Raw genomic sequence first — 22,539 nt, 5'->3', positions numbered from 1 at the left:
GAGTGTGTATGAACTGTAAGTACAGTGCTTTGTAACACTGCTTTATTCGTTTTTAGTCACAGTACTTTATTTTGTTTTTCAAAATACTTTAAAGGAATAGTCGAGATTTTTAAAAAATACGTCACAGAAACGTGCTTGGATTCAAAGGACTGAGCAACACTGTTCTATAAAAGGCCTCAGATTCTGTCCTCTTACGTTGTTGCCCAGAAGTTCTATAACAGGCTCAAGTCTTAGGAAGAAGTATTTGAGATGTAGGAAGCGTTCTTAAAGATTTATTTTAAAATTAAAAAAACTGGAATTTACTTTAGAAAGTCTCAAGTTTTAGGGATTCATGAATAAATCGTGTACCTGAGCAGCGTGAAGACAAAAACTCAGTTTCTGTGTCAGACCTGTCAGAGCTGATGAAGGACACGGAGAGTCCCAGGAGTGGCCTGGTGGAACAAAAGAGAACTCTTCTGTTGTCCAGAGGTTCTGTGTATCACTGGTAAGATTTTGCCTGAGTTGGTTACCCGTTAGCTTATTTAATGCCAAGAAAGGAGTTTTAATCTTCTTATTATAGTTCCCATCACGCACCTTTTCATTGTTAAAACATTTTACTTCAGAGTAGATCTTTTCAGTGCACTGTAATGAAAATGAAAACCAAGAGCATCAAGTCATTTGGGGAGATTGGAGTCAGCAAGTAACAAATGGATTTCATCACACGCAAATGTAGACTAATGAAAGCACAGCAGAAACTCTGGAAGAACATGGAACAATCCACTGGACTGGCAACTCAAGGAAGGGATAGAAGGATCTAATAATTAAAGCTAAAACAGCTGGGGCATCTGGGTGGCTCAGTTGGTTGAGCGTCTGACTTCGGTTCAGGTCACGATCTTGTGGTTCGTGAGTTCAAGCCCTACGTTGGGCTCTGTGCTGACAGCTCAGAGCCTGGAGCATGCTTCAGATTCTGTGTCCCCCTCTCTCTCCGCCCCACTCCTGCTTGTGCTCTGTCTCTCTCTGTCTTTCAAAAATGAATAAACATAAAAAAATTAAAAAAAAAAAAACAAAAAACAGCAAAACCTGCATAGCTGTGCAGGGTGAAAAAAAACCTTTCTTCCTCCGAGCAGGAGGATAATATACCGGAAGGAAATGTGGCAAAGCTTCTTTGGTTGAGTTTGTTCATCACCTTGGAGAAGGGCGTTTCCCCTGTGGAAGTGGGTTGCAGTCTCCAATCTGGCCTCCAAAGATAGAACCAAAACACACTCAGCGATTATCCTCCCTGGATTGGGGACCAATAACCAACAGGGTTTTTGAACGGCATGTAAGTAAATTCCTAGCTCACGGCTGCCTCACAAGTGTCCGTAAATGCTGCTTAAGCAGTTGACTTTGGCTGTGGTTCACTGCTGGGTTTGGGCCCAAATTCCTCTCTTCATATAAATCATCAGTTGAGCCCTGCCAGTTCATAAAAGATCTGGAACATGGGTATTCTCCATGCAGTGTCTCTGTTTCTAAAATTCTTAGTCCCTCTGGAGAAGCAGACATATACTGGTCTAGGACGTGAAGCGTGAGACACAGCCTTTTCATTCCAGATGGACTTAGGTTGTGTTTGATGGATTGTTTACAGTTAGCATCATTTCTTTACATTTTATGGTGGCTAATTAACAGGAGTTTTATGTAGATGTCAGATACCATTCTTGCTCTAAAAACAGATTAAACAGAGCACAATTCAAAGCAATTGTGACCCGATCAATTTCAATATTTATTACATATTCAGAAACAAAATAATCTAAGAATGATTTAATTTGGGAACTCAGACATTGAGTAATAAACATGAGGTACTAATTAACAAGATAGTTGATGAAAGCTGGATAGTTGCTCTGAAGATGTGTTGCTCGTCTGGAGTCTGAGATCAGCACCATGAACCACAGGCATTTAGTGGATGCCTACTCAGCATTTTGTATCTCCAGGATCGAGGGTGCATGGTGCCTGGACCTTGAGGCTACAAAGAAGTACAAGATTTGCTTCCCATCCTCAGGGAGTTTACTGTTAGGATGGGAAGACCATCCACATATAAGATGACAGAGAGCAATCAAAATATTGTTCCTGTAATAGGTTTTTTTCTTCATTAAAAACCACTATCGAGGGGCATCTGGGTGGCTCAGTCGGTTAAGTGTCCGACTTCGGCTCAGGTCATGATGTCATAGTTGGTGGGTTCAGGCCCCACCTCTTTGTGACATCTCAGAGCCCGGAGTCTGCTTTGGATTCTGTGTCTTTCTCTCTCTCTCTCTCTGCCTGTCTCCCGCTTGCTCTCTCTCTGTGTGTCTCTCTCAAAAATAAACAAACATTAAAACAATTTTTTTGAACACTTTTGGTGGATATGTTAATTAGGTTGATTGTGGTAATCATTTCACAGTGTGTACATATATCAAATAGCATGCCGTACACCTTAAGTGTATGCAATTCTAATTTTTATTTGTCAAGTTTACCTGAACAAAGCTGGTTGCCAGGGGTAGCACCATTTTTAAATGGTCTTAAGAGAAGAAAAAGCTAAGTGGACATAAGATGCCTTACAGGGACAAAATTGCTGAGATTTGAAACTGCATTTTTCTAAGCAAAGTAAGAGCTACATTTTCTCTAATTTGCCTAAAAGATCTTGGAAACTTTGATGATAGCCATTAACTCTGTTCATTGGCCTTTGCATTCCCACCACTGTTTGGGATTAAATTAAAATCTAAGGTATGTTTTTGAGTATGAAAAAGCCTTAGGATTATAGGATAGCTGGATGGTCCTGGCTGCTGAACCTGGGGCTGGGGGAGGAGCTGCTTCTAAGCTTTCTTCCCAGGGAGCCAGCACCTGTGTTTGCATTAAGCATGGTTCGTAACCTAACCCCCACCGACTGTCTTCATTTTGATATTCAGAAAATCACTATTTACAGCAGAGAGAGATGGCTGTGTCTGACTTTCCATCACTTATCTCACTCAGCTTTTTGTGAAGATTTTTGAGGGACCCGCTTTGATGTTTTCTTTTGGTTGCATTTTTTTTCTTCCCCTGATAGCCTTAGTTTCATTTGTGGGTATTAAATGTTTCTTTATTTCAGAATTTTTGCAAGCTTCAACAAGGTGGGTGCCATCCTTACAGATATCCTAGTTTGCTTTAAGACTGGAGTTTTTTATGTTTAAGACGCTTGAGACATTTGTTGATTCTATCAAGATACTTTAAAACAGTGAACATGTAGAGTCTCATTTTGAGATTGCTCTTAATTGCAGTGGATAATGAAAGGTGCGATACGATTTTTTTTTTCAGTTAAGGAAATAGCTTATAAATCCTCCACTCATCTTGAATAACAAATTATTCAAAATTAAGCACAATGAATTATTGCTTTATTAAGTCAGATCAGACTTATTGAATTTTGGCTTTATTGATCAGAGTATATACGGTTCATAGCATTGTTTGAACTTTAAGCCACAGAGAACTAATTGATCTTAAGGTTCAAAAGCAGATTGTTTTAAAGAACACAATATATAATAAATCCTGAAAATATTTCAAATTTGCACTTAAGATGCTATAGTTTTGTTTTAGCTTATGAAAATCAATAAAATCCTGAAATACTACCTTTGACTACTAATCTCAGAGGTTATTAAGGATCTTCATGCTAAAGTACAAAGACATGGCCCAGTGGGAATGTCTTAGATATTGTACTATATTTCGTTTGTAATTTCCCTCTCTTCTCCTCTGTATGTGCGGGGGAGAGTGGTGGGTAGAGTATGTGTGTGTGTGTCTTTCTCTCTGTCTTTTTTAATCTATTAATCCATTCCTACTTACTACCTGTGTAGTGGTCCGTGGTGTGGATGATCGTTGTGCCCCAGCTTGTTTAATTATTTACCTGTTGAAGGATTTCTGTGCTTTTCCAGTTTATGACTATCACCAGAAAAACCCTGCATAAACATTTGTTATACAGGTTTTTGTGTGAACTTAATTTTCGCTTCTCTGGGATGAATGACCGAGAGTGTAATTGCCAAGTTGTATGGTAAAAGTAGGTTTAGTTTCTTAAGAAGCTGCCAAGTTGGTTTCCAGAGTTGTTGTGGCGTTTTATATTACCACCACCATGTATGAAAGACACCGTTCCTTCACGTTCTTGCCAGCACTGGTTTTGTTTCTATGTTTTTGTTTTAGCTGTTCTAACAGGTGGATAGCAGTATCTCACTATGGTCTTAATTTGCGTTTCCCTAATGGCTGATGGACATCTTTTCATGTGCTTATTTGCCATCCATATTTTCCCTTCGGTGAAATGTATCCTCGTATCTTTTGTGCATTTTTCTAAAGGGATTGTTTGTTTTTATATTGTTGGGTTATAAGAGTTCTTTATTTTTTTTTAAGTTTAAGTAATGTCTACACTGAACATGGGGCTCGAACTCACGACTCTTAAGATTGAGAGTTGCACACTCTTCCGACTGAGCCAGCCAGCCCCTCTTTATATACTTTTTTAAGGTTTATTTACTTATTTTGAGAGAGAGAGTGAGAGAAAGAGTGCGTGCGTGAGCAGGGGAGGGGCAGAGACGGAGGAAGAGAGAGAGAATCCCAAGCAGGTTCTTCGCTGGCAGCAGCCGAGGCCACTGTGTGGGCTCGAACTCATAAACCATGAGATCATGACCTGACCAGAAACCAAGAGTCAGTTGCTTAATCCACTGAGCCACCCAGGTGCCCTTCTTTATATACTTTAAATATCAGTCTTTAGTAGCTTGTCTTTTTATCCTTTTAACAGATTTTCATAGAGCAAAAGTTTTTAATTTTAATACTGTCCAACTTATCATTTATCTCCTTTATGAATCATGCTTTTGGTTTCATGTCTAAGAACTCTTCAGTAAGCCCTAGGTGTCAAATATTTTTCTCCTGTTAGTTTTATACTTTTACAGGTAACGTTTAAGTCTGTGATTCATTCCGAGTTAATTTTTTTTGAGACGTGCAGTTTAGATCAAGATTTAGTTTTTTGGCTGTGCATATCGAGTTGCTCCAAAACTGTTTGTTGGGAAGGCTCTTCCTCCACTGAATTGCTTTTGCGTCTTTGTCAAAAACCAGTTGGCCATACTTGTGTGGGGCTGTTTCTGGATACTCTGTTGTGTCCCACAGATCCATATGTCTACCTGTGTAATGTGTAAATATTACACAGTCTTTTTTTTTTTTTAATGTTTATTTTTGTGAGAGAGCAAGAACGCACATGAGTGGGTTGGGGCAGAGAGCGGGAGACGGAGAATCCGTAGCAGCCTCCATGCTCTCCGTGCAAAGCCCAATATGGAGCTTGAACCCACCAACCATGAGATCATGACCTGAGTCGAAGTCAGACGCTCAGCCAGCTGAGCCACCCAGGCGTCCCTACAGTCTTGATTACTGTAGCTATGTAACAAGTCTTAAAATTCAGTCGAATGATTCTTTTTCAACTTTATTCTTTTTCAGAATTGTTTCAGCTCTCCTAGTCTTTCTGCATACATTCGGGAATAATCTTGCCTATATCCATAAAAATACTTGCAAGGATTTTGTTAGGAACTGTGTTACATCTATAGATCAGCTGGGAGAGAATTAATATTTTTATCACAAGTTTTTCAGTCCATAAAATGGAACATCTGTCCATTCATTTAGATCTTTGATTTCTTCCAGCAGCATTGTGTGGGTTTCAGCATGCAAGTCCCATAATGTTCTTGTAGGTTTACAGGTATTTCTTTTTCCAAGTAATTATAAATGGCGTGGTTTTTTATATTTAATAATTTCCACATGTTTATTGTTTATTGAAATACAGTGGGCCTTTTAAAATATTTGTTTCGATCGTGGCAAAATATACACAACATAAGATTCACCATTTTAACTATTTTTAAGTGTGTAGTTCAGTGGCATTAAGTACATTCACATTGTACAATATCACCACCATCCCTCTCCAGAATTCATCGTCCCATATTGAAACTCTGTACCCATTAAACACTAACTTCTGTTCCTTTCTCCCCCAGCTCCGGGCAACCATAATTCTAATTGCTGTCTCTATGAACTTGATTATTAAGTTTTTCATAGGAGTGATATCGTACATTATTTGTCCTTCTGTGACTGGCATATTTCACTTAGCACAGTGCCTTCAGGGTTCACTCATGTCAGAGCAGATGTTAGCATTTCATTTCTCTTTAAGGTTGAATGATATCCCATTGTATGTATATGCCATATTTTATTTATCCATTCATCCATTCGTGGACACTTGGGTTGTTTCCACCTTTTGGCTGTTGCAAATAATGCTGCTCTGAACACGGGTCTCCAAATATCTCTTTGAAACCCTGCTTTCTGTTTTTTGGATATATGTCCAGAAATGGAATTGCTGGATTATATGGTAATTCTAATTTTATTTTTTTGAGGAACCACCATACTGTTTTTCCCCGTGGCCACACCATTTCACATTCCCATCAGCCACATGCAGGTGTTCCAGTTTTTCCACATCCTCTCCAACGCTTGCTGTTTTCTGTTTTTTTGACAATAGCCATCTGGGTGGGAAGCGTTATTTTATTGTGGTTTCTATTTGCATTTCTCTAATGGTGACTGATGTTGAACATCTTTCCATGTGCTCTTTGGCCACCCGTATGTCTTCTTTGGAGAAATGTCTATTCATGTCTTTTGCCTGTTTTTGAATCAACTTATTTGGGGTTTTTGTTGTTGAGTGTTAGGAGTTCTTTATATCCCAGATATTAATAACCATAGCAGGTATGTGATTTGTAGTTCATTTGATTGGTGTATGTTGATGTTTATCCTGTGACTTTGCTGGGCTCACTTGGATTTCTAGGAGGATTTCTTTTACAGCATCTTTGAGGTTTTGTGCATAGACAGCTACGTTACATGCAAATAGGGACAATTTTATTTCTTCTTTTCCCATCTGGGTGCATGTTTGTTCCTTTTTTTTACCTTATTGCAGTGGCAACTTCCAGCACTTCCTTGAATAAAAATAGAGCAGACATCCTTGCCTTGTTTCTGATCTTAGGGGGAAAGCATTCATTCTTTATCGAGTTGACGAAATCCCCCTTCGATCCTAGTTTTCTGAGACTTTTTAACATGCATGGTTGGTTGTTGAATCCGTCAGGTGTATTTTCTGCCTCATTTGATGTGACTGTGATTGTTTTCTCTAAACTGTTAATATGGTAGATTATATTGGTTAGCTTTCAAATACCGCATCAGCCTTGCATACCTGGGATAAATGCAACTGCTGAATTCTTTTTTGCTAACATCTCATAAAGGATTTTTGCATCCATATTCATAAGGAGTACTGGTTTGCGATTGTCTTTAGTTGTGCTTTGTCTAATTTAGGTTCCTGCTTTTATTTTCTGAAAGAGATTGTGTAGAATTGGTGTGTTAATTCTTATTTAAATGTTTGGTAGAATTCTCCAGGGAGCCCATTGGGGCCTAGAGATTACTTTTTTGGAAGTTAATTACAAATCCAATCTCTTTACTAGTTAGTTATAGTGCTATTTATATTATTTCATATTGGGTGAGTTGGGGCAGTATGTTTTTTGAGATTATTCTCAGAAAGCTTTTTTTCTTGCTACATTTTTTTTTGTCTCTGTGTATTGGCTTTTCAGGGTCACCAGCTTTTCCAGGATCCCCCCTGGAATACATGAGGCACAAAGAGCCCAGGACGCTCACCGCCTTATCATTCCTCAGGCCTCCGAGTCCCTACCAGGCTGCTGCCCCTTCCCTCCTGTTCCAGTGTCTTCTTATGTTTTATGTATAATGTCCAGGGTTTTCTGTCATCCTCAGTGGGGCAGTGGAGAAAAGTAGGTGCACCTCATCTTGCTGGAAGTGAAAACCCCTGTCTTCTCTTGTCTTAATTGGAAAAAAATGATAATAAAATGCCAGGGTGCCTGGGTGGCTCAGTTGGTTAAGCATCCAACTCTTTAAAAAAAAATTAATGTTTATTTTTTGAGAGAGACAGAGCATGAGTAGGGGAGGGGCAGAGAGAGAGGGAGTCACAGAATCTGAAGCAGGCTCCAGGCTCCGAGCTGTGAGCACAGAGCCCGACACGGGGCTCAAACTCATGAACCGTGAGATCATGACCTGAGCCAAAGTCGGACACTTAACCAACTGAGCCACCCAGGTGCGTGCCCCCCCCCCCTTTTTTTTTAATTTTTTTTTTAACCTTTAGCATCCGACTCTTGACTTCAACTCAGGTCATGATCTCATGGTAGTGAGATCAAGCCCCACGTGGGGCTCCATGCTGGGGGTGGAGCCTGCTTAAGATTCTCTCTCCCTCTACTCCTCTCCCCTACTCATGCATGTTCTCTTCCTTCTCTCTCAAAAAAAGTCCTAAGAAGTATTTTTTTTTTTAACTGGTTAGGAACGTGTAAACTATTATTCCTGTTTCAGCTGTGCATTTACAGCTATACTATGAAGACCATTAACGCATGCTACTGGTAGTTAATATGCAGCAAATGAGTAGTTGAGAAAATTTAGCAAAAATCAAACATGATAAAATCTGATCCAAGTTTTGTAAAAAGGCTTATTTGTATCGCTAATACTACTTACTTGATTAACTTTCAGAGAGATTACAACACCTAGTTTCAGGTTTAAAAATCCAAAAGAAAACCAGATTTCAAAATCATGAAGCTGTGACAATAAAAAGGCACTTACAATAGATGACACCACTGTGACCCTTACTCCTAATGTTGTGATGGTCTTAAATTGACTTTTAAGGAACTATCAATAATCATCTCTGTCTCCTCTTCTCTCATCTATGTTAATATATTGGGGTTTTTTTCTTTTTTTAGTCTCCACAGAGTCACTTTATCAAATTACGAATAAAATTAAATGGAAATCTGCTGATTTCTAACACAAAAACAGTGGATCACAGCATTATTATAGAAGATGTGAAAGGACAACTGAGGTTATTTTGTACGTTCTTATTTGCACTGTAGCTAAGGCACACCTGAGGGTCACTCTTCTCCATTCTGAAGCTTTAACAGGAGCAGAAATGAAAAATGGCCACATGAATGTGGCAGTGGAGAAATTCCCTGCTGTAGCCTTGGTTTTTGGTTTTTGTCATGGGTTTGCTTTTTGTTTGTTTTGTTAATTTCCCTGTCTTAGAGCACTGTTTTTAAAGGCAATTGCAAGAAATTGTTAACGCACCCTTAGATTCATGCGCCGGTATGGTTTTAAGATCTCCTACATGTCTGACTACATGATGGGGTGTTTCTGTGCCGTTGCCTGTAGGCCCCACTCCCAGGGACTCCAATGGTCCATAGAGATCCTGAGCGTCAGAATTTCCTAAAACGTCCCCCATGATTCTAGTATGCAGCCAAAGTTGAGAACCAGCGTGCTAGAATTTAGCTTACTATTTGTAATATGTGTTTTATTTGGGCGACTGGCAGAGCTTTCTCCTGCCTGCTGGACGATTCATTTGTCCAGAAGTTTAGATGAGCCTTCAGGGGTGACTTCGCATTGAGGCAGGTCCGTGTGCTGTGTGCAGTCCCAGTCAGCTGACTCAGAAGCTCCCCCCTGTACCCGAGAACACGACAGGCAGGCGTTCTCCTTACCCAGCTCTGACTCACAGCTTCACCTGCTAAAAGCCGCACAGATGTGAGCACTCTCTTTAAATAAGGGCGAAGTGACCGAAGTGGGAATTCTATCAACAGTAATTGTAGCTCTGTTGCTGCTTTTAGCATCAGTCTTGTGCTGGATGCTTCATATTTATTTATTCACCAGCACTTTAGCCCTAGGTGGCTTCTTTGTGTTGAAAATTTTCTTTACTAGAAACATGATCGATTATATGATTGTTATTATTAAAAATATGGTGTGGAAAGTTAAAATCCCACAACATATCCCAGTGCACGTGCATATAAGCATCCATATCCACACCCCAGGCTCTGCAGAGGTAAGCACTATTGAAGTTTGGTAGGAAGTTTGGGTTTTTTCCTGTGCGTATATTTTCTAATTTTAATTTTTAGTCACATCATTTATTTAAACCTAGAATTTATATGTGTAAATTAAATCCTTCTAAAATATCCTGTGGCTTGGTTTTTTACATTAAAATTAGGTTATCGTGAAAATGTTGTATCACGAACTTCCTCATTCCTTTTAAAAGTAAACTTTTTTAGAAGAGTTGAAACTACTAAAATGGCAAAGATAGTATAGAGCATTCTCCTGTACCCCCCGCACCCACTTTCCCCTGTTGTCAATATCTTACATTTTTCTCATTTGTAGTTGTTTTTTTTACGAGACTTTTTTTGATCAGTTTTAAGTCTACAGAAAAACTGAGCAGAAAGTACAGAGAGTTTCCATCTGTCCTCCAACGCCCACCTCCCATTTCCCCTATTATTAACATCTTGCATTAGTGAGATATATTCGATACAGTTGATAAGCCAATATCGATCCATTATTATTGACTGAAGTCCATGGTTGACAATGGGATCCGCTCTTCGTGGTGTACGTTGTATGCTGTACAATGTGTAATGACATGTATCCCCCATCACAGGAGCCTGCAGAATAGTTGCGTTGCCCTCAATACCCTCTGTGTTCCACCTGTTCATCCCCGCTTCAAAGCCACCAACCCTTGGCCACCACTGATTTCTTTACTGTCTCTATAGTTTTGCCTTTTCCACAGTGTCACATAGTTGGAATCATACGGTACGTAGCCTCGTCAGATCGGCTTCTTTCACTTAGTAATATGCATTTGAAGTTCCTCCGTGTTTTTTCATGGCTTGAAATTGCTGTCTTTTCATCACGGAATGATAGTCCATTGTATGAATGTACCACACAGTGTTTTCATTCATTCACTCATTGCAGCACATTTTGGTTGCTTCTGCATCTTGGCACTTATGAATAAAGCTGCTCTGAACATTTGTTTGTAGGTTCTTGTGTGGACATAGTTTTCCGTTCCTTGGGGCACCTGACTGGCTCAGTCAGTAGAACATGTGACTCTTGATCTGGGGTCACAAGTTTGAGCCCCACAGTGGGTGTAGAGCTTATTTAAAAAATATATCTTAAAAAAAAAAAACAAAACCTTAGGGGCCCCTAGCTGGCTCAGTCTGTTGAGCGTCTGACTTCGGCTTAGGTCATGATCTCACAGTTTCTGGGTTTGAGCCCCACATCAGGCTATGTGCTGACAGCTCGGAGCCGGGAGCCTGCTTCAGAGTCTGTCTCTTCTCTCTCTCTGCCCCTCCCCTGCTTGTATGCACTCGCTCTCTCTCTTTCTCTCTCTCAAAAATAAATAAACATTAAAAAAAAAACTTAAAAAATTTTCAGCTCATTTGGGGAAATACCGAGAAGCATAATTATGGGGCCATATGGTATACATGTGTTTACTTGTTCTTTTTTAATGGCTGCAGACAATGATATACGTTATTGATAATAATTACCCATTGACGGACATTTAAGTTGTAAATGTTTTGCTATTACAAATAACGCTACAACATACTTTTAAATATACATCTTTTTGCACACATACTAATATTTCTGCAGGACACATCCCTAAAATAAGAATTGCTCTGACCAAGAGCATGTGAATTTGCCCAGCAGAAGACAAGCTGTAGACTATAGCCTCCCAGCTCTGCTCCACTTAGTATTATCAAGTCTCCTGGGGCTCAAAAGAAAGATTTAGGCTGGAACTTGAGGATTGGGAGGTCAGACTTAAGTGATGGAAATTGAATCCATGAACATGGTTAAGGTTTCCTAGGGAGAAAGTGTAGAGCAAAAAGAGAGGATGACCTAGAACGGAATACTGTGTAACTCCTAACATGGAACGATCAGGCAAAGGATTGCCCTGGTGGAAAGAGAAGAAGCAGGGTGCGTGGCGTCAGAAAGGCTGGAGTGGATTTCAGGGAGGAGGGAGGTGGCCTTCTGAGTTTACGCTTTGCTGAGGGAGACGAGGACGGAACTGTGTTCGCCGTATTCACGAACAGTGAGACCTTTGCCCTTAGTGAATACAGTAGACTGGACAGGGCTGAGACACACAGCGAGACAGATTGTGCAGTGGGTGGGACACGAGGAAATGGACATTAAATACCCTTTAACGAAGGAGAGAAAAGTAGAATAAGATTAACTGGAGGGTGAGCAGGGGTCAGAGAGTTTTGTTTGTTTCTGCCAGGTGGCAGTCTTCAGCTTTTATGAAAGTTAGTAAAAAGGAATTAGTAGAAGGAGATGCTGTAACTTACAGAGATTGTTTGCAGATTGGGTCGAGGCCAAGAATGGGGAAGAGGACAGATTGCTGGAATGAGGCCTTTGGCAAAGAAAAATGAATTTGTATTTGCCCGTAGGTAAAAATTTTGTAATTTAGTAATTTTGAATTTAATTTTATGCCCCTGGAAATTCTTAAAGGTTTTTGCTCTTTGAAGGTACTTTTGGACGTGTCTAGCTCAGTCCCCTTGGAAAGAAGCAGAGTTAACTCAGTGTCAAGTTCAGTCACTGGAAGTTATTTTATGGCTAACTTTCATTTTTAATGGCTTTGTTTGTGACCCAATGGGGTTACCTATCAGTGAGGTTACCGATGAGATTACCTATTATTGGATTAACTTTAACAAACTGTCACATGTGGAATTTAAAGCTGTTGATTAAAAAAAAAAACTAGGGGTGCCTGGGTGGCTCAGTCTGTAAGCAGCTAGCTCTTGATTTTGGCTCAAGTCATGATCTTATAGTTGGTGATTTGGAGCCACGCGTCAGCATGGAACCTGCTTGGGATTCTCTTTCTCCCTCTCTCTCTGCCTCTCCCCTATTTGTGCACTTGTGCGCTCTCTCTCTCTCTCAAAATAAATAAACTTTAAAAAATAAAATGAAAACTAATTTGTTAAATCAACTGAACATCATAGATCATAAAAGGAACTAATTCAGTATATTTGATAATAAAAAAATTGTCAGATATCCATGTATTGACTTATATTAAATACAGTATTACCTTTTACAATTCCTTTTTCTCAGGACTCTACTTAAGATTTTTATTCTTCATCTCGATAACTCTGCTCTCTGACAGAAGAAACAGAATCTGAAAATACCTCCATAGGTTGTAGCGATGAGAGTATGTCAGAACAAAATTTAACAATTAAAAAGTGTAAATGTAATGCTTGGGTTTAAAAATAGACACATAGAATATGATGAGAGGCTGAAGAACATAGTTTAGCATGTTAATTTTTTTTCTGAAATAATTTCAGATGTACAGAAGAAGTTTAAGACTAATACGAGGAACTGCACACCCTTCACTCAGATTCCCCAGTTGTGAACGTGTTACCACATTTGCCTTCTCATTTTCCCCTACTCTGTATTTTTTTCTGAACCATTTGGGAATAAGTTGAAGATCTCTTGCACCGTCATCCTTAAATATTTCAATGTATATATTGCCTGAGAGCAAGGATACTTTTCCACACAGGCAGCCATCCAGACGAGCACGGTAGCAATGTTCTGTTAGCACCGTGTATTACACAGAAATCCATGTACACACAGGCAGACCAAACCAGAGTAAAAGTCAGTGCTGTGGGCTACATTTATTGTCATGTCCCTTTAGTCTCCTTTGATCTAGAACAGTTCTTTAGTACACCCTGGCTTTCATTACCTTGACATTTTTGAAGACACAGTCCAGTTGCTTTCTAGAATGTTCCTTAATTTCTGTTCATCTCATAATAGGACGCAGGTTACTTAGTTTTGGCAAGAACACCCTAGAACTGATGCTGTGTTCTCACTGCATCATCCGGGGAGTCAATCGCACTCTCAATCCATCTCACTGCTGGGGACTTGAATTGATATCACTTGGTAAAATAATGTCAAGTGTCTCCACTGTAAAATTAGCATTTTGTATATGTTAATAAGAAATTAATATTTTATAGGGAGATACTTTGAGACATTGTAAATATCCTATTTTATCAAACTTCTATCTACCAGTTTTTATACCCATTAATGATGATTCTTGCTTGAATCATTTATTACTGAGATGGTTGCCAAATGATGATTTTCTGGGGCACCTGGGTGGCTCAGTTGGTTAAGTGTCTGACTTCGGCTCAGGCCATGATCTCGTGGTCTGTGAGTTCAAGCCCCACGTCAGGCTCTGTGCTGACAGCTCAGAACTTGGATCCTGCTTCAGATTCTGTGTCTCCTTCTCTCTCTGCCCCTTCCCCCCACCCACCCCCGCCTCAAAAGGGGTAAAAAGATAGAATTACTGTTAGGAATAAATTTAACAGAGAAGTATAAAACTTATAATCTGAAAAATACAAAATATTGAAAAATTACAAAAGACCTAAGTAAATGGAAAAACATCCAATGTTTATGGATTGGACGACTTAATATTGGGAAGATGGCAGTACTCCTCAAACTGATCTACAGGCTAAATTTAATCCCAATTAAAGTGACAGCTGGTAGGGCTCACTTGGTTGAGTGTCCGACTTCGGCTCAGGTCGTAATCTTTCGGTTCATGAGTTTGAGCCCCGCATTGGGCTGGCTGCTGTCAGCCCAGAGCCCACTTTGGATCCTCTGTCCCCCTCTGTCTGCCCCTCCCCTGCTTGCACTCTCCCAGAAGTAAATAAATTTAAAAAATAACAGCTGGCTTCTGTGCAGAAATTGACAGGTGATTCCAAAATTCATGTGAAAATAAAGGAATCCAGAATAACCAAAACGGTCATGAAAAAGAAGAATAAGGTTAAAATTATGTGGTTGTGACACATAGACCTATATATCCGTGGACTAGAATTGAGAGTCCAGAAGTTAGCTCTCATATTTATGATCAGCTGATTTCCAGAAATGATACCAAGACATTTCAGTGAGAGAAAAAGAATCTTTTCAACAAATGGTCCTGGGTGAACTGGATAACCACATACAAGAGAATGAAATTTGTTCCCTATTTCATAGTATATGCAAAAATTAACTCAAAATGGATTGTACCAAAATGTAAGAGCTAAACCATAAAACTCTTAGAAAAAATAGGAGTAAATTTTCCTAACCTTGGATAAGGCAGTGATTTCTTAAATATCACCCCAAAAGCACAAGTAACAAAAGGAAAAAAAATGAATAAATTAGGCTTCATCAAAATTTTAAAACTTTTATACTTCAGGAGACACATCAACAAAGTACAGAGTCCATAGAATGGAAGGATGTTTTCATAGATCATGTATCTGGTAAGGATCTAGTATCCGGAATATACAAACAACTCTTAGAACTCCATAAAAAGCTCAGTTTAAAAATGGGCAAATGACATGAATGTACATTCCTCTAAAGAAGATCCGTGAATGGCCAACAAGCACATAAAAAGAAACTCAACATCATTAGCCATCAGGGAAATGCAAACCAAAACCATGGTAAGATATTACTTCATTCACCCTAGGGATGGCTGTAATGTCAGTGTTGATGAGGATGTGAAGAAATTGGAACCTTTATACACTGCTGATAGAATATAAAATGGTGCAGCCACTTTGGACAACAGTCTAGCCTTTCTTCAGTAGGTTCAATGTAGAGTTTTCCTATGACCCAGCAGTTTCAGTCCTTGGTATATATCTAAGAGAAGTGAAAGCACGCAAAAACTTTGACCTGAATGTTCATAACATTAGTCATAATAGTTTAAAAGTATAAGTAACCCACGTGCCCATCAACTGGATAAGTAAAAAGCAGTGTGTCCATACAATGGCATATTATTTGGCAATAAAAAGGAACGAAGTGCAATTATATGCTGCAGCGTGGGCGAACTGTGCCAAGTGAAAGAAGTAAGTCACAAAAGATTGCATGTGGAGACCGAAAATAGACTGGTATTGCCTGGGGCTAGGGAAGTTGAGGAGGGGTGGGGAGTGACTGTTAGTAGGTGTAGGGTTACTTTCTGGGATGCTGAAAATGCTCTAAAATTGCTTGTTTTGATGGCTGCACAAGTCTGTGAATACACTAAAGACCATTGAATCATACGCTTTAAATGGATGAATTGTAGGAGAATTATATGTCAATAAAGCTACTATTCCATGGTATTTTACATAAGCTAAGTTTAGATTTGTTTTCATTTTGTCCAAAAGAATATTCCAAGAGAAATGACTAGCAACATTATCCCTTATAGATTATGAAAATGTGTAATTCTCCCCGACTGCTTTTGGATTCCCAGAGCAATTTTTTGAGCCTCCCACCAAGTGAACTTGACCAAGTAGCTGCCGAGTGGAGTTCATTTCTGTCACACGTGCCACGCATTCCCTTGCCCAGCCCTTTGCTGCCCGCGCTGAAATCTGCCTTTCACGGATTCTCCCCCTTCCCCATAGCGATCGAAACGTTTGTTAATACCTCTTGTCACAGGAAGATACTCTAAATCATACTTGATAGTGAACTTTCCATAGTTGAGTTTGGTTTCAGAGTTGGGTTCTTTCATGCCTTCTTCACAATTCCACATTCTTTCTGTTGCATCACAGTTTCACTCAACTTCAGCTTCATTCGCGTTGCCACATTTGCCGTCTGCACGGCCATCGTCCTGAGAAACTGTCAAGCATGTAATTTGTTTTCATGTTTATGAAATAATGCTCTACCAATAAATAATGAAGGTAAGAAAATAGACCATTTCATCATTTTCTGGGAAGCCTGGACATTGGGAGAATAACGAATGAGGTAAATCCCCATAAGAGGAAGTAAAGCCGTGAGCTCTAGATTCTTTTCGTCGGAAAGCGCCTGTGATGTGCAGTTCATCTCTTGCGAATAAAAAGCTGGGGAAAATCAAGCAGTCGTTGCCCATCGTGACGAGTTTCCCTTGAAGATTAAAACATCATAGATTCAGCAGCATATTTGTATTGCCAGTGATCAGATGCTCAACTCAGAGAGTTTGCGGGATTGCCTTTGGTTTTTATCTTACAAAACTGTGATACATTAGAGAAAGAAAGGGTGCAAGAGGTCCTTGTTAACACACCTGTCTAAGACTTGTCAGTAAGCTGGCAGTGTCCCTTGGATGAGATGGCAGATGGTCTTTAATCTCAGAGTGGCTTATTTTTCTAGTCAATTTTGAGTCCCCTCAAGAAGAGGCCTGTTGTGCCATGTGGATTTAGCTGTGTGGGGTTTTGTCTACCAGCACACCGATGACACTTACCAGGCGAGCGATTCAGGATGATCACAAAGCGTTTTGAGAGGGTGCGGGAATGCTTTTGTTGTTGTTGTTGTTTTCCTACTTCAGTAAATAAATCAACATTTTTGGTGTCTTAAGAATCTGGCAGTGTCTACGGCCATACCACCCTGAACGCGCCCGATCTCGTCTGATCTCGGAAGCTAAGCAGGGTCGGGCCTGGTTAGTACTTGGATGGAAGAACCTGGCAGAATATTTCTTGTTTAGGTTTTAAATTGGTTTTAATACTAATAATATAAAATGTGCCGCGAATCAGAATTAACCTTCATTGCATATGCAACTAGTGACAGTAACACTGCAGATCGTTAAGCCGAGAAAAGTGCATCGTATTTTCGCTATAAGGATAATCGGCGGTTTCTGAAGTTTAATACAGTACACCCACTGAAAGGGTGATTGGTTTGATTTTCTGGCCTTAATTTAAGGTATGGATAGAATGTGATCCGAAACTCCTAATATTTAAATGTAGCCTCTGAAATTGTTGAACACTGATAACGTGGGTGGAAGTTGGCTGAGGAAAAGAGGAGTGGGGGAGAAAGGGTTCCATGTGCTGACATCGTTCAATTTTTTTATTTCTGGATTATTTGAGTTTTTACAAGCGTTACTTTTTTTTAAGTTTTTGCTTAAATTCTAGTTAACATATACTGTAATAATTAGTTTCAGGAGTAGAATTTAGTGATTTATCAGTTACATATAACACCCAGTACTCATCACAAGTACCCTCCTTAATGCCCATCCCCCCACCCACCTTGCCTCCAGCAACCCTCGGTTCTCTATCGTTAAGAGTCTTTTATGGTTTGCCTCCCTCTCTTTTTTTTTCCCCTTCTCCTGTGTTCATCTGTTTTATTTGTTAAATTCCACACGTGAGTTGAAATCATACGGTATTTGTCTTTCTCTGACTTATTTCACTTAGCGTAATACACTTTAGCTCTATCCATGTTGTGGCAAATGGCAAGAAGTCATTCTTTTTGATAGCTGAGTAATATTCTAATATATAGACATATATACACATACACAATTCCTTTATCAGTGGATGGATATTTGGGCTCTTTCCATAATTTGGCTACTGTAGATAATGCTGCTGTTAACATTGGGGTGCATGTACCCCCTTTGAATCTGTATTTTTGTATTCTCTGGGTAAATACCTAGTAGTGCAATTTGCATAACTTTTATGATTGAAAAAAGATTAATTTAAAAATTAATGTGCTTGTTGAATATTTGGTAATTTTGATGACTAATTCCCGGACAATTCATTGAGTTAGTTCAAGTTACTGAAATATCAGGTTTTAACAATTTATAAAAATATCTTTCCCTTTGTTTCTCTTACCGATGCCTTGTGGCTCTGCATTCCATTTACTGAGCCAACGACTCAGCTGGTTGAGTGTCTGACTTCGGCTCAGGTCATGATCTTGTGATACGTGGGTTCAAGCCCCACGTCGGGCTCTGTGCTGACCGCTCAGAGCCTGAAGCCTGCTTCAGATTCTGTATCTCCCTCTCTCTCTATGCCCCTTCCCCACTCACGCTCTGTCTCTCCATCTCTTCAAAAAACTAAACATTAAAAAAAATTTTAATAAAAAAATAAACATTAAAAAATAGTTAATATAAATTCTGCATGGTGGGGATTTTCCTAATTTTCTATTTTTATGTGTCATATTAGCAAAGAATAAAAGAGTGGCATTCGTTCTAGATAAAATAAGATGATGGCATATCAGATTTTACATTTTTATTTGCTAGAATGTTCCATTAGTTTGAATGTTAAAAGTGTGTTTGTCCTAAAATATTTTAGGGTAAATGTTTAAATGGTTACACATCATTTTATAAATATAGACATTATGTAGGGCCACGAATGAACGGTCAAGAAAGAAGTTTTGAGACGTTTTCAGTGCCAAAATGTGCTTTTATTATAGCATAGGGACAGGACCTGTGGGCAAGAGGAGTTGGTGGTTATAGGCCTAGTGCTCAAGGGAGAGGGGGATATGCAGGGAGTATTATATCATAAATGTCCTCTTCAACTTTCTACTCGTAAAACCACTTTCACAAGATTTCTCTGGTGCTTTATCATTCAGCCCGATATTAACTATTGGTGAGATGTACAGGCAGTCATGAGACCCAGTATGTACTCAGGATTGAGAACCGCAGCTGGAGGATGGTTTTTGGAAGTGGCCTGGCCAAGTCCCTGATAAAAGACATTATACATTGAAGTACATACCGTCGGGGTGGTCCCTCTATCTGCTGGAATTAGGAGCAGCTGCCATTAATTGAGACCTAGAGTAAATTGGCTGAAACAAAGGAGTTTCTTTTTCTCTATGAAATTCTTCACATCGGCAGTCCAGGGCTGCCCTGGTAGCTTTAGCCCACGGAGTCCTCTGGTACCGGAGTTCCTTCTTGCGTTAGTTTTTGTTGACCTAAGAGAAATCTCATAGTCTCGGGCTCAGGAGGAGACAGGTGGGCAGCCCTGCCTTGACGTTCATGAAGCAGGCAGCACAGTGAAGGAAGGGTTGAAAAATAAAAGGAGGAGAGGGCCCAAGACCAGCTGTTCTTTTAAAGGATTCCTAGAAATTGCCACAAGACACGCCTGCTCATATCCTGTTGGCCAGAGCTTGGTCACGAGGCCACACCCGACAGCAGGAGCAGCTGGGAATCAGGCTTTCCTCCAGGTGACCATTGTGCCCCGCAGAAACCAGGGATTTGTTTCTGTGAGAAAAGAGGAGAAGCGAGAGCAGCAGCCACTGGCCATCCCTGCCGCATCCTCCACGAAAGCCGGAAGAATCTGCCCGCTGCCCCCGGACCCTGCCTGCCCAGTGCGCTGACCTGCTCGGCTCGAGTCAGCCAAGCAGCTGGGTTGCAGAAAGCTTTGTTGCAGTGATGAGAACCTCAGTACGTTGGCTTGGGGAGAGGCAAGGTCCGTTCAGTTCAGACCCAGGAAAGATGCTAGAGAGTTGTAAACTTTCCCGTTAGGAGAAAGGAATGTGTTCAAGGCCGGTTGTTTAATTGCATGCAGTTCTCTTCCGGATGTTCCAGCTTTCTTAGGGGAGGGAATTTATCACCTTTTGTCAGGGCATTTATTTATTAACATACTCAGGTTCATCTTAATGTTCATGCCGCACGCCCTCGTTTAAACATACACGGGTCGAGGAGAACATCTTAACACATAATTATTACTCAAATTAAACATTTGTTTTTAATATTTGGAGAGAGAGACAGAGCGTGAGCAGGGGAGGGGCAGAGAGAGAGAGGGAGATGCAGAATCCGAAGCAGGCTCCAGGCTCTGAGCTGCCAGCACGGAGCCCGAGGCGGGGCTCGAACCCACGAACTGCGAGATCATGACCTGAGCTGAAGTCGGACGCTTAACCGACCGAGCCTCCGAGGCGCCCCAGAAATTAAACATTTTTAAATTCAGAAATGGGAAGTAGCTGGACATGTGCCTTTCTTAATGAATATTTTCTTTCTTATTGCAGTGGATGAAGGTCGCAGTAAAGACCCTGACCGTTTGCAGGTGTTCCACAAGAAAGCCATAATGCCTTACGGCGTTTACAAGAAACAGCAGAAAGACCCGGGCGAGGAGGCCACTGTGCTGCAGTACGCGAGGCTGGTGGGGCAGACGTGCTCCGAGCGGATGCTGCTGTTCCGGAACTGAACCCGCGCCGCCCCCGCTCCCGCCCGGGCACCCACCCTGTGCCCGTGACGCGCGCCGCACGGTACATGCCCCTCCCTCCAGGGACGTTCCAGACCCGCCCACAGATTAGACTTTTTTATTTTGACTATTATATGGCTTTTCTAAAATATTTTGTGGCAGTGTATTTGTGAGAATCTCCTGGTTAATACAAAGATTTTAAAAATACGTCGTGACCTAGCCTCATAATTGGGGCTTATCGTTTTGGAAGTTTGTTTTATGAGCAAGATACAGTATAAACTTCTCATGTTACTATTTTGGAAAGTAAAATTAGAAAGTGGATCTTAACTAATTTAAATCACTGTTGTGCTTTTTTTTGTCAAAGAAATTACAACAGACTTCTCAGATCCATTCAACACATTAGTTTACGCTACAAAACCTTACGTGTGGGGAGGACAGTGAGGGGGTCTGTCTCACCACTTAGAAAACGTCTTCTCAGGAGAATGAGACTGTGTTGTTATTCAGTGTTCAGTGTTAAATTACTGCTGAATGTCATGTAGTTAATAGAAAACTCAAAAGAATATAAACATTGAAGAAAGGATGTCATGTGAACATCAGATATTCATTTACCCAGGACAGTCCCCATCGTGTCTGTTCTCTTGACGGGATTAGTTTTTCCTAGAACGATTACTACAAGAGTATCCCAGTTTGGACAGCAAATATATGGTTACCCTAGTTGTGTAGATGATTTGCCGTGTTTCTAAAAATCTAAGAAGTGGAGTTTTCTTTCTGTTTGTTTCGGTTTTTTCATTTTGTTTTTGTAAAATATTGGCTCCTGCCTTGGCCTAATAAGACCCACCAGAAGTAAACATACACTAAATTTTTCATTCCTTCGAACTCAGGACACTTGCCTTTGGTTGCTGATTAAAAATTAGTTAATATCGGACTACTAGCTGCACTACAAGTCACACGTAACGAAGCACAGGAATCATTCTGACCTCTGTTCCGGAGCAAGAGGTGAACAATCCGTGCCTTGCCCTCTGGTTTGCGAGTCACGGAGCAGGTGCTGCACTCGGGAATCTGAGGCAGAGGCCGGCTTCTTTTTTCCCCTCTCACTCGCTTTTGTTTGGCCCCTCGCCCAGTCAGCCAGTGTCCCTCGTCCACCACCGTCAAGGTGACAGGCACTGTGCCGGGAAGGAAGAGGAGACCCGCACGTCTCAGTTTGTAGTTAGAACTGAGTTGTGTTGGAGACCATGAGCGACAGAGCAGCTTGGTTTCTTGTGCTCTGTATCAGCTCCTCCCCGTCTTCTGCAGCCAGCTGCTCGGCCACTAGTTCATTTCATACCCCATTTTGCCTCTTTTCTATTGATCTTTTTAAAAAAAAAACGCCCGTATTATAAAAGTTAGTACTTGGAAACCCACTACTGATTTTAAACTTTTCTCCTAAATGCACTGATTTTAGATAAAACATTAGGAAATAATTTCAGTTAGCTAAGGGAAAGATCCTAAAACAATGATTTTAAAAATCACATGTCTAGAAATTCAGCATCTAAATAAACTGTGTATTTATTCATTCAGATAGGGTGTGTGTGTGTGTGTGTGTGTGTGTGTGTGTCTGTGTGTCTGTGTGTCTGTGTTAACACCTGCCATGGGCAGGTACCTGGCTAACTGAAGATAGGGTAGCGAGGAAAGCCATTTTTTCTGATAGCGTGGGTTTAGCATTCTTCTGGAATTTTGTTCCGTAAAATAAGTCTCCCAAGAGTATTTGATAGACTCGTATTTGGAACTGCCTTCAGAGTCTATAGAACTTTTTTTTCTTTTTCCCTCTAAAATGAAGACAGCTTGGGGCGCCTGGGTGGCTCAGTCGGTTAACCGTCTTGTC

The 22,539-nt window shown here is 40.4% G+C and overlaps 1 protein-coding gene across 9 annotated transcripts in view; it reads left to right on the top strand.

Moving 5' to 3' along the window:
* Positions 1-21,051, top strand: part of ATE1 (arginyltransferase 1) — a 155,879-nt gene extending 134,828 nt beyond the window's left edge. For 8 of the 9 annotated variants that reach the window (XM_047824519.1, XM_047824520.1, XM_047824516.1 and 5 more), the window contains one exon: positions 20,503-21,051. In XM_047824519.1, coding sequence (XP_047680475.1) covers positions 20,503-20,681 — 179 coding nt within the window. In that variant the 3' untranslated portion in view covers positions 20,682-21,051. The remainder of the gene's footprint in view (positions 1-20,502) is intronic. The other variant, XR_007145215.1, reaches the window with a different exon arrangement.
* Positions 21,052-22,539: the final 1,488 nt, after the last annotated feature.

The sequence above is a fragment of the Prionailurus viverrinus genome, chromosome D2 (genome assembly GCF_022837055.1).
Source record: "Prionailurus viverrinus isolate Anna chromosome D2, UM_Priviv_1.0, whole genome shotgun sequence".
NCBI lineage: Eukaryota > Metazoa > Chordata > Mammalia > Carnivora > Felidae > Prionailurus > Prionailurus viverrinus.
Note: the sequence above shows the minus strand (reverse complement) of the source record. Positions and strands in the feature narration are given on the sequence as shown.